Source organism: Cydia strobilella, chromosome 16 (assembly GCF_947568885.1).
Source record: "Cydia strobilella chromosome 16, ilCydStro3.1, whole genome shotgun sequence".
Taxonomy (NCBI): domain Eukaryota; kingdom Metazoa; phylum Arthropoda; class Insecta; order Lepidoptera; family Tortricidae; genus Cydia; species Cydia strobilella.
Window position 1 is genome coordinate 7623751 of NC_086056.1, and position 13664 is coordinate 7637414.

At 40.6% G+C, this 13664-nt stretch overlaps 3 protein-coding genes across 5 annotated transcripts in view; 1 reads left to right on the plus strand and 2 right to left on the minus strand.

Annotated features, from left to right (window-relative positions):
• LOC134748238 (dynein regulatory complex subunit 7) overlaps positions 1–10134 on the minus strand; it is a 200810-nt gene extending 190676 nt beyond the window's left edge. The window contains exons 1-2 of one of the 2 annotated variants that reach the window (XM_063682962.1): positions 9678–10134; positions 9465–9590 (exon numbers count right to left, since the gene is read on the minus strand). In XM_063682962.1, coding sequence (XP_063539032.1) covers positions 9465–9590; positions 9678–10088 — 537 coding nt within the window. In that variant the 5' untranslated portion in view covers positions 10089–10134. The remainder of the gene's footprint in view (positions 1–9464; positions 9591–9677) is intronic. The other variant, XM_063682963.1, reaches the window with a different exon arrangement.
• Positions 1–13664, minus strand: part of LOC134748240 (protein transport protein Sec23A) — a 324866-nt gene that overhangs the window by 276380 nt on the left and 34822 nt on the right. The gene's annotated exons all lie outside the window — the stretch shown is intronic.
• Positions 2645–8914, plus strand: LOC134748417 (protein distal antenna-like). The gene is made up of 2 exons (XM_063683202.1): positions 2645–2923; positions 6346–8914. The coding sequence occupies exon 2, from the start codon at positions 6362–6364 to the stop codon at positions 7850–7852; it is 1491 nt and encodes a 496-aa protein (XP_063539272.1). The 5' UTR covers positions 2645–2923; positions 6346–6361; the 3' UTR covers positions 7853–8914.

Below are 13664 nucleotides of genomic sequence, written 5' to 3' on the forward strand. Positions count from 1 at the left end.
GATCTGTAGAAAGTATTCTAGGGTTGTGAAGCTCAATCCAGTGGTTTGGCCCTGACTCTAGTAAATGCTCAGCAACAGCAGACTTGTTCACCTGACGGTTCTTGACAGCTGCGATATGTTCCTTAACTCGCTCCACAATGGTACGTTTCGTTTCCCCGATGTAGGAACTACCACAACTGCAATCGATCTTATAAACGCCAGGTGACTGGAACGGGATAACGTCCTTCGGTGACCTCAGGCTTCCTGCAATTTTGGATAAAGGAGTGTATACCGTCTGTGCGGGTAGTTCGAAAAACTCGCGCGCCTAGAAGATGTTGATGTCAACTTTAGCCAGTCTTCTCCGAGACCACGGGGACAACGCCGTCCTCGAAACGTCGGAGGTGGGTTTAATACTTATTTTACGCGATTAAGTCCCGTCGTTGTAAATAATAATAATAAAATGAATATACACGGTGTAGCATGAGGATACCGAATAATTTTAACAGCGTATTCCTGATCAAATTTAAAGACTAAAATGTCCTATAAACTTTTCTGTAAGTTGCAGTTAATACCAATTTAAAAAAAAAAACAAGTTTTTATTGTTAGGTAAGTACTTACCTAACAATAAAAACAAAGACAAGTGTTAGTGCAAAAGTTTTAGTGGGACGTAGTCTAAGTAACCTTATTGATAGATGTCAAAAAGTGACAAGTAACACTTTGTAAAAACTACGTTTTACGAAAAAAATAAGTAAAAGTCAACAGAAACAGACAGAAGTGACAGGTTTACCAATAATATTTACTTTTTATGTAAAATACATCTGAAAAATCGAAAAAAAATTTTTTTTTATTGCGAATTTGACCTAAACTTATTACATTTTTTCCTTCTTTTGGCCTCAGAAAAGCGTGGTTAATATCTTTCGGTTTCCTCGTGAACACCTTGTATAGGCATCGAGAAGTGTGAACGGAGCCATTTGAAACATCTATACTTACTAATTAAATTAATGAGGGAAGAAGAAACGTATAGGTATTTTTAGATTGTAGACATCTAAGGGATCACAAAGGCCTGTTTATAGATATGTAGGTCCATTAAGGGATTTTGGATATTTTTAGAAATCCACGGTTTCAAAGCAAATAACCATACCAATCCAATTTAAATTCTTAACAATTTTTCGGTAAATCAGGCATTAGAGTTTTAATATTTATTATTAAATAAAGGGTGGTCCAGAGAACCCTTTATGTTATACTCAGCTAGCTACAGTTATATTCGTAGTTTTGGAAATATTTTTGAAGTTCAGGCGAGATTAAACTTAAACCATGTGTATGTTTTTATTGAATTAAACTAAAGAACTCTAATTATACGTGAATTGTTTCTACTAAAACTGGGAGGCCACTTCAAAAAGTAGCGTGGGGATTGTTTGGGAGAAATTTTCCTTCTTTATTATGCTTTGAAAAGGTGTAACCTTATTATCTTCTAAAATTTGTAAATGATAACTAATGTAGTACTTTGTCACAGTCACAGTGACAGTAGTATGAGGTCTCTGGCGACTTTTATATTGATTGTCACTGTGACAAGGTACGAATAAGGTACCTATTACGAAATGGGTTGGAAATTAGATACTTTGACTGTACCTACGATTTTTTTTGCCTTAATTTTTAATTAATTATCGTAATATATAAACTTGTAGACATAATTAAAAGACACTGATAAACTCAAAAACAAAGTGTGCAATGTAAACCCTAACGCGCTAATAATGTGAATGGATAGGCGTTATCAAACACCACGCACGTGGGAATAAACTAAACGACTTAGGCGATGAATATAGACACACACATAAAAGGTAGGTAAAGAATAACCACGAGTTAATACGTTACTAGTACTTAATAAAGTTTATAGCGAACTGAAGTAGGTAGTAGTACTGATAGTCAAATCTACAGAAAGTTTTTTTAAGGTTTAGGTATGTTATATATTATATAGTATTCTTTCCCCAACTGCTTTTGGATTGATGAGTATTCTGTCCGTACGTGGTGTTAGTGTTTACGGGCTAACAATGGCCTCCCACGCCGCGTTCGAGGCCTCAAGGAAAGCCCTGGCCGCCTGCCAACTAATCACCAGGCAGCGCGACGCATGCCGCCTCACTAATCACTAGCTAACTGCTAACATTCATTACTCCGAGGGCCTACAGATGCCAGCTCCATTGTCTACGAAAGTGGAAGTCCACTTTTGACAGGATCCTGCACATGGAAACGGACAAACCGCATACGAAAACCTGCAGTGAACGGACTCGAAACTCGTAACGGTTGTAAAACTAAACTAACTAAAGAATCACGTAAGCGGTCGTAGCGGCCGCTACGACGCGTAGCAAACCCCGAAAACTCGTTCGCTTAGTAAACACTTATCTAATCAAACTTTGTTTGTTGAAAGAACAAAACTGCGTAATTAGTTCCTAACTAGTTACTTCGTAGACGAGCGTGAGACGATATTAAGACAAAGTTTAGTACTTCAACTTTTGAAGGGGCGTCTTCATTGTTCCGAAAACGAGAACTTTCCACGGCCGAACTTGGAAAAAGGACTTCGAATACGGGGCGATTGTCGCGAGGGTAATGGTCGCCGAGAAAGCTGATGCGTCGAAGGGAATTAATTGCAATAATAAAGTGCGGGGGCTAGGCCGGTGTTTACCGCGCGGCGGCGCGGAGGTCGCGGGGCGCGGGGTGCCCGGCCGGACACAAAGGCGAGAAGCGGCCGGCCGCGGCCGGGCCTTATCACCGCACACAGTCGCCGCGCGCGCCCCGCGACGGACGTCCCGCGATCGTGACTCGAGATCAGTGAGACAGTGATCAGTGAGCGCTCAGCGCACCCGTGTTACGCTTGTTCAGTGCTAAGACACTCCTGCAAAACGGCGGCACTCTCGGACATTGTAAACAGCACGCACGTGCCGGCTCGCAAGTAAGTTCAGTGCCGAGTTGAGAAAGGTTAGATTAGTTTACAACTAGGTAAAGACTACCTGTTGTTTAGGCAGGATCCCACTAATTTGCAGACCATAACAAGAAACTGCTGAAGTGCGGGTTCAGTTTTATGTTATTTTTATGAATTTGTTCCTCGATTAATTTTCCTCTTTGCACCAATTATGGAAAACTGGGCAGCAGTTTAGGTACTAAGTGGATTTTACCTTAACTTTTCAAAATTAAGCCTTGGCGGTAAGGCAATATTTTGAAGTCAGATCAAAAGTTCATGATGTTAAATGGCAATTTGTTGTTATTTGTATATTTTTTGCGACCACTACCTTCCTATTAAACGGTGCTGAACTTAAGATAAAGTTTTTCTTGGGTAAGTCGAAATTACATTTTAGCCACATGCATACCTAATCTCTTTTTGATTATTAAGTTGGTGTTACCGTTATAAGGCTAACTATTTTTTAAATAACATCTGTAAATTTTGGTGACCTCCGCTAGTTTAATTCTAATAGAAAGAAAATAGGTACACAAAATCCATAGCTTTTACCTTCACTGCATTTAATAATAAAGCTTAATTAAGAACTGAAAATTTGATCTTGATAGTTTATAAACCTACTTCATAACACTACCCCCAAACTTTTTGTTACAAGCTATATACTTATAGAACCTCTATAGCGTTAATTAATATACACTTAATACGGTTAATACATATTTTAGTAACCAAGTGATGAAAAAATTGTAACAAAACAAAAACACTGGGTAGCATTAAATAAAAATAGGTGCGTAACTTAAGAATTATCATAAGAATATTCACAAACAAACAGAATGATAACCATAGAATACAAATACACACAAACAAAACACATGAAATCAAGTAACAAATTATTAAAAATGTTAAATGTGTGTGAAACACGAACCTGGAAATAAAAGCGTTCCAGCAAGAAAAGGAGTAAATAAATAAAAATAAAATGCTTTCACAAATGTCAAAACAGTGTACACATTTAAAGAAGCGGTGCACGATTCGGAACACGCGGCGCCATCTACCGGTGACCGAGAGCGAGGCGCGTACAAGGTCACCGTGTCAACGACCTGACAACTTTTGCCGCCCACTGTTGTCGTAGGTCATAATTTTATGTCTTCTTTTTGTTTATCTTTTCGCAAGTTTATGGGTTCGCGTAAACTCTATTACCTAAATTGCGTTTCGGAAGTTTCCTAAATGAATAAACGTGTATCGTCGGTAGTCCGTTGTTTATATGCGATGCAATAGGTACACGCTGATAACGCGCAGTGCAACGGCCGCGTCTGTTTTTGTGCAATCTGTGACATTGTAGGTAAACAGAACATTATTCAATTATTTGCGACATTCACATTATCATCGCGGAACACCTACCTACGAATGGCTACGAAAATAATGAAATGTCCAGTTTTATAATTACCGAAATAAAATATTAATCAAAATCATACTCTTTACGAATATGTAACAAAGTTTGCTATTAATTGATAGTATAAACTTTAAATTTTACTGTTTTATTCGCTGACATATTATGTATAGACAAGCTGTCGAGAACAAATTGTGTCCGCGAGGTGTCCGCCATTTTTAGGGTTCCGTACCCAAAGGGTAAAAACGGGACCCTATTACTAAGACTCCGCTGTCTGTCTGTCCGTCTGTCACCAGGCTGTATCTCATGAACCGTGATAGCTAGACAGTTGAAATTTTCACAGATGATGTATTTCTGTTGCTGCTATAACAACAAATACTAAAAACAGAATAAAATAAATATTTAAGTGGGAGCCCCACTGATTTTTTTGCCATTTTTTGCGTAATTGTATTTGAATGGTACGGAACCCTTCGTGCGCGAGGCCAACTCGCACTTGGCCGGTTTTTTGCGTTTGACGTCTGTCACCAAGCTAAAGAATAAGCGCAGCTAGCCAGTAGCAATGAAGTACTTACATGCACTTCATTGAGGTGCGGATACATTTTCTTCGAGAGACCGCCTCTAGTGAATACATATTACCTCAATGGTTTTGATATTCCTGTCAAAAGCAATTTTTTTTTTTTTTTTTTATACCACGTCGGTGGCAATCAAGCATACGGCCCGCCTGATGGTAAGCAGTTACCGTAGCCTATGAACGCCTGCAACACCAGAGATATTACACGCGCGTTGCCGACCCTTTAAAAACCTGTACACTCCTTTTTTGAAGAACCCCATACTGTAGCCCCTCGGGAAAACCTCGGCAGGGAGCTCATTCCACAGCCGAAGCGTACGCGGGAGGAAATTCCTCTTAAACCGCACAGTACGCGACCATTTAGGTGCTAGGGTGTGAGGATGAACACCCTGCCGATGGCGAGCGGTGCGGTGATAGAAAGCGGCCGTTGGCATCATGTCAAACAATTCTTCAGAGCACAGCCCATTGTACAAGCGGTAGAACACACACAAGGAGGCGAAGTCTCTCCTTAGACTTAAAGGTTCGATACCGCTTGTGAGTTTGGGATCGTCGACGATTCGTACAGCGCGCCTTTGGACTGAGTCGAAGGGTCCAAGCTGGCATCCAGGTGCTCCTGCCCAAAGGTGACAGCAGTACTCCATATGGGGTCTGACTTGCGATTTATATAGCAGCAGTCTTTGCCCCGGAGTAAAGTATCGCCGTGCTTTATTTGCTGATAGGAAATTAACACTCTTAGGAATCAAACTTAATTAGTGCTTCTTTGCGAAAAGTTCACGGTTGGAAAGACGAGATAACTTTCAAGGTCTAGGTATATTAAATTTAGGCACTTCTCATTAGTGTCTTTGTGTTATTTTGGCTTGAATAGGAATGATATTGCTTAATAAATACCTGTTTAAAATTACGGACACGAACCACAGGTCTGAGCTATCGGTATACTTAAGATTACCAAATGCCTACAAAAGTTTTCTATCATCAACTGTAGCAACCTGAAAAAGTATTGTTACTCACAACTCTTGCTTGAACAAATAAATATATATGGGTTTGTCGACCGGTCTGGCCTAGTGGGTACTGACTACTGTGACCCTGCCTGTGAAGCCGATGGTCCTGGGTTCGAATCCCGTTAAGGGCATTTATTTATGTAATGAACACAAATATTTGTTCCTGAGTCATGGATTTTTGTTTATACCACGTCTGTGACAAACAAACAACAACAAGAAACAACAACAAGTGTTTTCTATGTATGTATATATAATACATACTATGTATTTATCTATAGAAGTATGTATATCGTCGCCTAGCAGCCATAGTACAGGCTCTGCTTAGTTTGGGTCTAGGTTGATCTGTGTAAGCAGATCTGTGATATTTTTTTATTTATTTTACTTGTTCCTGTTTTACTTGTATATATATATATATATATTTATATACTTACTGTAACAGTTGTTCTTAAATGTTATAATTTTGTTGCAGAAGGCGAGGTGGTACAATGGCGACGAAGGGCAAGCGTCCAATGCGCGCGCTGACGCCCGGCGACAAGATCGAGGCGATCCAGCGCGTGAATGACGGCGAGTCCAAGGCGTCAGTCGCGCGCGACATCGGCGTGCCCGAGTCCACGCTGCGCGGGTGGTGCAAGAACGAGGACAAGCTGCGCTACATGACATCGCGATTGTCCTCGCCTGAAACCGACAAGAGCAGCGACACTGAGCCTCTGGAAAAACGCGCGCGTACCGAGTCGCCTGTCGCGACTTCGCCTGCGCCGCTACCTCACGCCGGGCTCGACCTGTCAGCTCCGGCGTCGGCACCCGCGCACGCCCCGCACCCCTCCCCGCCCGGTGATGCTCCTGTCGAGCTGACCACCCGCCGCGCAGATCCCGCCCCCGCTCCGCCATCCCCACGCGACCGCAGGCCCGACCCTGGTGCTAGCGTCTCCATGAGCGCCATCAGCCCGCTATCCGGCCTCGCACACCTACCTGGTCTTGCACATTCACACCTCGGTCTCAGCTTCAATGAGATCGCCACCAATTTGACGCTTCTGGCGCAGCTGAACCCGGGCCTATCAGCGCTGTCCGCGCAGCCTGCAAGCCGCGCGTTACGCTCTGTGCGCTCGCCTAAGCCTGCGCATAATGGCATTCTCAACATGAACGAACCGAGCAAGCACCGCAGCAAGACCCACCACTACTCTCACTCGGACCCGTACTCGCGACACAGCTCCAAATCAAGTCATCACGTCTCCTCTACGACCACTAACCAGCCGGTCGATGACTCCCTGTGGTACTGGCTCAAGACGCAGCAGGCCATGCTCGATCTCACATCGCAGACTACGGCGGCTCACCCTCTAACCCTAGGCAAAAGCGAACCGAGCCTTCCACCAAAGCCCGTTGCGCCAACGATCCCTATCAGTTCACACCTTGACTACAATAGAAACTCCTGGCTGTGGCAGTATTACAAACAGTTCGGCGGGGCGATGCCTCTGCCGGAAGACAAGCTCAAGTCGGCCTCACAGGTACCAAAAGATAAGACATCAGAGAACATTCTGTACTCGCACCTAACAAAAGGGAAAACCGAGGAAGAGCGACCTAGCACAAGGAGCCCGGTGCAGCCCCAGCAGAATGGTGAAATGCGAGAGCCGACCGGCGAATCGGTGCGCGTGGCCGAGCCGGCCGCCAGCCCCGGCGCAGGCGCTGAGAACAAGGAGCCCGCCGAAAACAAGAGCCAGGCCAAGGCACGCACCGTGCTCGACAGTCTACTGTTCAACAATGGCGCAGAGGACGCGCGAGCCGCGGCCGCGCTGCCCGGCGAGTGGGAGGCGGGCGCGGCCGAGGCGCTGGAGCACGGCGACAAGTTCCTGGCGTGGCTGGAGGCGAGCGCCGACCCGAGCGTGACCCGCATGCACGTGCACCAACTGCGTGCTCTGCTGCATAATTTGCGAGCGCGCCGCACGCCCGCCGCTGCGCTCGATTCAGCGCGTCGCAAATAGGCGGGTTACAGTCGGCCCCCTCGCTACAGGGAATATCTTCAATTATATGTACATATTATGTAGTCTACGTCGCCAGTAAGCGTTCACTTGTGATATGTGTAGCCAAATTTGCGTAATTTCTTTGTTCTAAAAGAAAAGCTATGCATTATTTCCCTTTAGTCGTAAGAGTAATTAAGATCTGACACTGTTTGCGGAGTTTGTCGAGCCGCCTCGTTGAACGTCTTTAATAATTACAGTTTTCCAGTTTAACAAATATAATAAGTGTAGTGTCTAATGGATCTTAAACAAATTGATTTCCGATGCACATATTCTGAATATACATATAATAATAATTATTAATTGTATCGCTGTATGTTGCCATTTGATGATTACATTCCTAGTTGTATCCTTATAGTTTATAGTTGGATCCCTATGTTCTACCTCAAGTCAAAACTTAATGCTAAGTCACGGCGTCCTTTCAACCGTTCACTGTGTATTTAGGTGTGTGTGGTGCGTGTGAGCGCCTCGCACGTGCGGGTGTGGGGAGGACGGACGGACAGTGTCCACACTGTCCACTTGTCCCGGTTGTGGACAGATACCAAACCAAATAGCGAAAGGATGCGATCGTATTCGATGTGCCAATCGTGCGAACAAGGTAATATTGTTAAGGTATAGATGACTCTATCGCGTTAGAGCTAGACTCGTTGTGTAATTGTTTTCTATTGCTCAGTATTTTATATATGTAGTAGACATTCTCGATGTCACTCGGAATTGTATTATATGTTAAAGTTAACAGTTAAGGAAACTGTGATCAAAATTATAAATTATTGAGAGATTATTAATATTGTAAGTACATTCCTAAATAATAGAGTGTATTATTGTAATGTTAAATATTGTCCACCGTGGCCGAACCCAGCTGCTCTAATGGGAGGAACTTTATTTGCATTTCACATTTATTATAAATAAAAAGATTCGAGAGATGATATTTTGTACAAAATTAAAATTTTGGATTATAAAATTATAACTCTCTTATCACAGAGTTTGTGATCTCGAAAATGTTGATTAAACTTGATTGAAACTTTATGCTACGATTTTTATTGCATCATAATCAGATAATTAACCAACCCGTTGCTGACAAATGAACATTATGTTATGAACAACAGACTTGACCGCGAATAAGCGCTATGCGGCTCGTAGTAGTTTCTCGAAACTCTCTTTTCGGTGAAGGATGAAACCGTGAAGACACCTGCATAAATTCACAAAGAAACTCAAACCTGTGACGTTTCCAACCAGCTTTGGACCATCGTGAGGACTTAAGTCCCATCCCTCTTGTGCATGTGCTCAACAGTGGAACGTGTTGGGCTGAGTTATGATTTAATTAGAATTACCGTGACGACAAAAACCTAATAAGCATACTAAAACAAGTTCATGATAGTCGTATTGGGCATTTAAAACCCGTTACAATGATTATAACTTGACCCTAACGCCATCTGTTGACGAGTTAGATATTACAGCTAAATAAAACGCGCCCTAAGGTTGAATCGAAAGTGTATATGTATGAATAACACTGCACGGAAAATGTAGTTGAAAATGTGAATGTATCTAACTGGCATAAAAAATTGAGAGCACTTACCAACAACATAGGCTTCGAGAGAGGCTCGTAGTCAAAGAAGTCGGACACCAGCGAAGCGACTCCTTGCCACGTGTTGGTTTCCGGGTAGCAAAGTTTTGTTGGACGGATCGTAGTACACACCATTTTCTACAAAGTACCGATAGAATAAAGTAACAAATATTATTGTGTAATCAGTAAAACAAGAATCAAAAAACAAAATTATGAGATAGGTACCTGCAACCCACACTCATTTGGTACTTGGAATAGAAGAGGTCTCTTGAATTTATAGTGGAAATTGTATTGACGCCTGAAATTCTCCGCATAAGCCAGTAACAGGCGTTCCTTTGTGGAATTGGTATAGTAACTTGGAGGAAAGCATGTTCGCGTTTCAAACACTGGCTCGGTTATCTCAGGCCAGCATAAGTTTATCACGCCTAACTCATAGATGGCGTTATTCAAAGACGGCAAAGTCAACGGTTCCTTCACATCTTTGAGGGTAAATATACGGGGTGGAATTTCTTCGAATTCACCTTCTTCTTGCGGTCGGTCAAATATTACACTAACTTTTTCGTCTAGTTCTAAAACAGGCTCTAACTGTTCAGTGTCGGACTTTCTTTCCAAAAATGCTATTGTTTGTTGTGACATTATTATTATTAACACATTAAAATTATATTTATAAACAAAATCGAAAAAGTCGTATCACTGTAGTATAAAATAAACACAAAACTACGTAAAATCGTGATTACAGTTGCTTAGCAACTGAAACACAACTCCTGAAAATGAAAAACTATGGATGGTATAGAAAAGGATGCCAATCTCTTATGGCAGAATTGTTGCAAAAGTGACCGCTTTCAGCTTTAAATAATAGTTCCTAATCTCTCCGGTGGCGCTAGTTAGGGTCTGGGACATGAGTATAACATGAACCAACAAATAACCCGACCAATTTACGTAGGTTGTTTTTGGTAGTATTTCGGTGTATGGTGGCGCCGCCTAATTACTGTTTTTTGATGAACACTTTTCATACATAGAGATTTGGCTCCTTTATATAGTCTCCATGTGAAAAACAATAATTTTCTGAAAGCTCTACTTTCTGCGTTTATATAAGGGGCTCAAATAGTCCCACTGATTTTAGTGTTGCCAGAATATAAACTTTACCGTACATTCGAGGTCTACAAATCTTATTCTAGAAATGAATGGATTATTTTAGAATGTAACATTAAAATAATTGTTTTATTCTTAATGAGGTACTTACTTTCTTCACTGGCTCAGTGACCCAAAAGTATTTAAATTTCTTTGAATTTAGCACGTCTAAAAACATTGTTATGGGTTCCGTACCAAAAAAGGTACAAAAGGAACCCTTATGGCGCGACTGTCCGTCCGTCTGTCCGTCACATTGTTTTTTTTTTTTTAATATTGCAGCGCTATCTGCGTTAATTTAAAGAAATTAATGATTTTATTTGGCAACCCTCAAATAACTGTCATTGGACATTGATTCAACCATGAATCTAGTATTAACATCATAGACCTAGCATTACATAGACCAGCTATACGCGTGCGCCCGTAAGGGATAGACATAGATGACGTCATAAACGTGGGGATACCATATTGGTAAAAATAACCCCAATATTTGATATCACGTTGGGGCGATTACCCTGGAGGCAAAGTTAGCTTGTTTGACGGTATTAAAAAATTGTTAAATAAAATGTCAATGGGCCGTTCTTTTTAGGCGTATAAACAATGAAATACCTCCTATAATTCGCGCAGGTGGTACAAAACTAAACATGTTTAGTAAATAAAACGTAAAATAAAATTTATTATGGGTTTTAATTCAAAGAAATAACAAATCGCAATCACACCAATTAATGTACACCACATTTAATCTTCACAACATTTGTTTATTTATTTTTTGGAATTAGAAGTACGAAAAAACTTCGAGGTCAAAATTACCCATAAAATTATGATATTTTCATCTGGTATCCCTAACATGATTGTTATGCAGCTAAATTAAGAAGAAGTTTAAAAATGGCTGACCTCAGACTCCTACCTACCTACGTAATTTGGGCGGATAATTTTACAAATAATGTTTTGTTAATTTGCGTAAATAATTGTGATATTTTTATTGAAATCGTCTACGTTGCTTTGAGTGTAACGTAATTTTACGATGTTATTCTCACATATTGCGTTAAGAGGAAGGTGTAAAATACCGTACTTACGTGTGAAAGGTTATGATCTCATATTTTTGCTCAGAGCGGCTATTACAGCCGATTACAGAACAATTCACCAGTATTTTATCAAAGTTCAAGCATACAAAACGCTAACCATCACTATATTTCATAAGAGAAAGCACAATTTCATACAAAACAACGATAATTAAACAAGCAACGAACAAACATGACATGTCACGTACTTATTTGTTTGCCACAACCTCGGTTGTGGCAGCGGTGGAAAAGTGAAACTATGACAAGGACAAACAATAACAGCGCTTTCTCTGCTACTCCTACTGAAAGATACATAAGACTATCCCGTTCGGTCATTTTCCCCCACTCCTCATGACCGATCCAGTTATACTAGATTCATGATTAACATAGACCTAGCATTACATAGACCAGCTATACGCGTGCGCCCGTAAGGGATAGACATAGATGACGTCATAAACGTGGGGATACCATATTGGTAAAAATTACCCCAATATTTGATATCACGTTGGGGCGATTACCCTGGAGGCAAAGTTAGCTTGTTTCACGGTATTAAAAAATTGTTAAATAAAATGTCAATGGGCCGTTTTTTTTAGGCGTATAAACAATGAAATACCTCCTATAATTCGCGCAGGTGGTACAAAACGAAACATGTTTAGTAAATAAAACGTAAAATAAAATGTATTATGGGTTTTAATTTAAAGAAATCACAAATGGCAATCACACCAATTAATGTACACCACATTTAATCTTCACAACATTTGTTTATTTATTTTTTGGAATTAGAAGTACGAAAAAACTTCGAGGTCAAAATTACCCATAAAATTATGATATTTTCATCTGGTATCCCTAACATGATTGTTATGCAGCTAAATTAAGAAGAAGTTTAAAAATGGCTGACCTCAGACTCTTACCTACCTACGTAATTTGGGCGGATCATTTTACAAATAATGTTTTGTTAATTTGCGTAAATAATAGCGATATTTTTATTGAAATCGTTTGATTCTACATTGCTTTGAGTGTAACGTAATTTTACGATGTTATTCTCACATATTGCGTTAAGAGAAAGGTGTAAAATACCGTACTTACGTGTGAAAGGTTATGATCTCATATTTTTGCTCAGAGCGGCTATTACAGCCGATTACAGAACAATTCACCAGTATTTTATCAAAGTTCAAGCATACAAAACGCTAACCATCACTATATTTCATAAGAGAAAGCACAATTTCATACAAAACAACGATAATTAAACAAGCAACGAACAAACATGACATGTCACGTACTTATTTGTTTGCCACAACCTCGGTTGTGGCAGCGGTGGAAAAGTGAAACTATGACAAGGACAAACAATAACAGCGCTTTCTCTGCTACTCCTACTGAAAGATACATAAGACTATCCCGTTCGGTCATTTTCCCCCACTCCTCATGACCGATCCAGTTATACTAGATTCATGAGTATTAACTCTAGATCGGTCATGAGGGGTGGGGCGAAATGACCGAATGGGACAGTCTTATGTATCGTTCAGTAGTAGTGACAGAAAGCAATATATTACTTTTTGTCTTTGTCATAGTTTCACTTTTCCACCGCTGCCACAACCGAATTTGTGGCAAACAAAGAAGTACGTGACATGTCATGCTTGTTCGTTGCTTGTTTAATTATTGTTGTTTTCTATGAAATTGTGCTTTCTCTTATAAAACATAGTGATGGTTAGTGTTTTGAATTGATAAAATAATAGTGAATTGTTCTGTAATCGGCTGTAATAGCGCTCTGAGCAAAAATATGAGAACATAGCCTTTCACACGTAAGTACGGTATTTTACACCTTCCTCTTAACGCAATATGTGAGAATAACATCGTAAAATTACGTTACACTCAAAGCAATGTAAAATCAAACGATTTCAATAAAAATATCACAATTATTTACGCAAATTAACAAAACATTATTTGTAAAATTATCCGCCCAAATTACGTAGGTTGTTTGTGGTAATCTGTCAGCTACTCAGACGAGTCTGAGGTCAGCCATTTT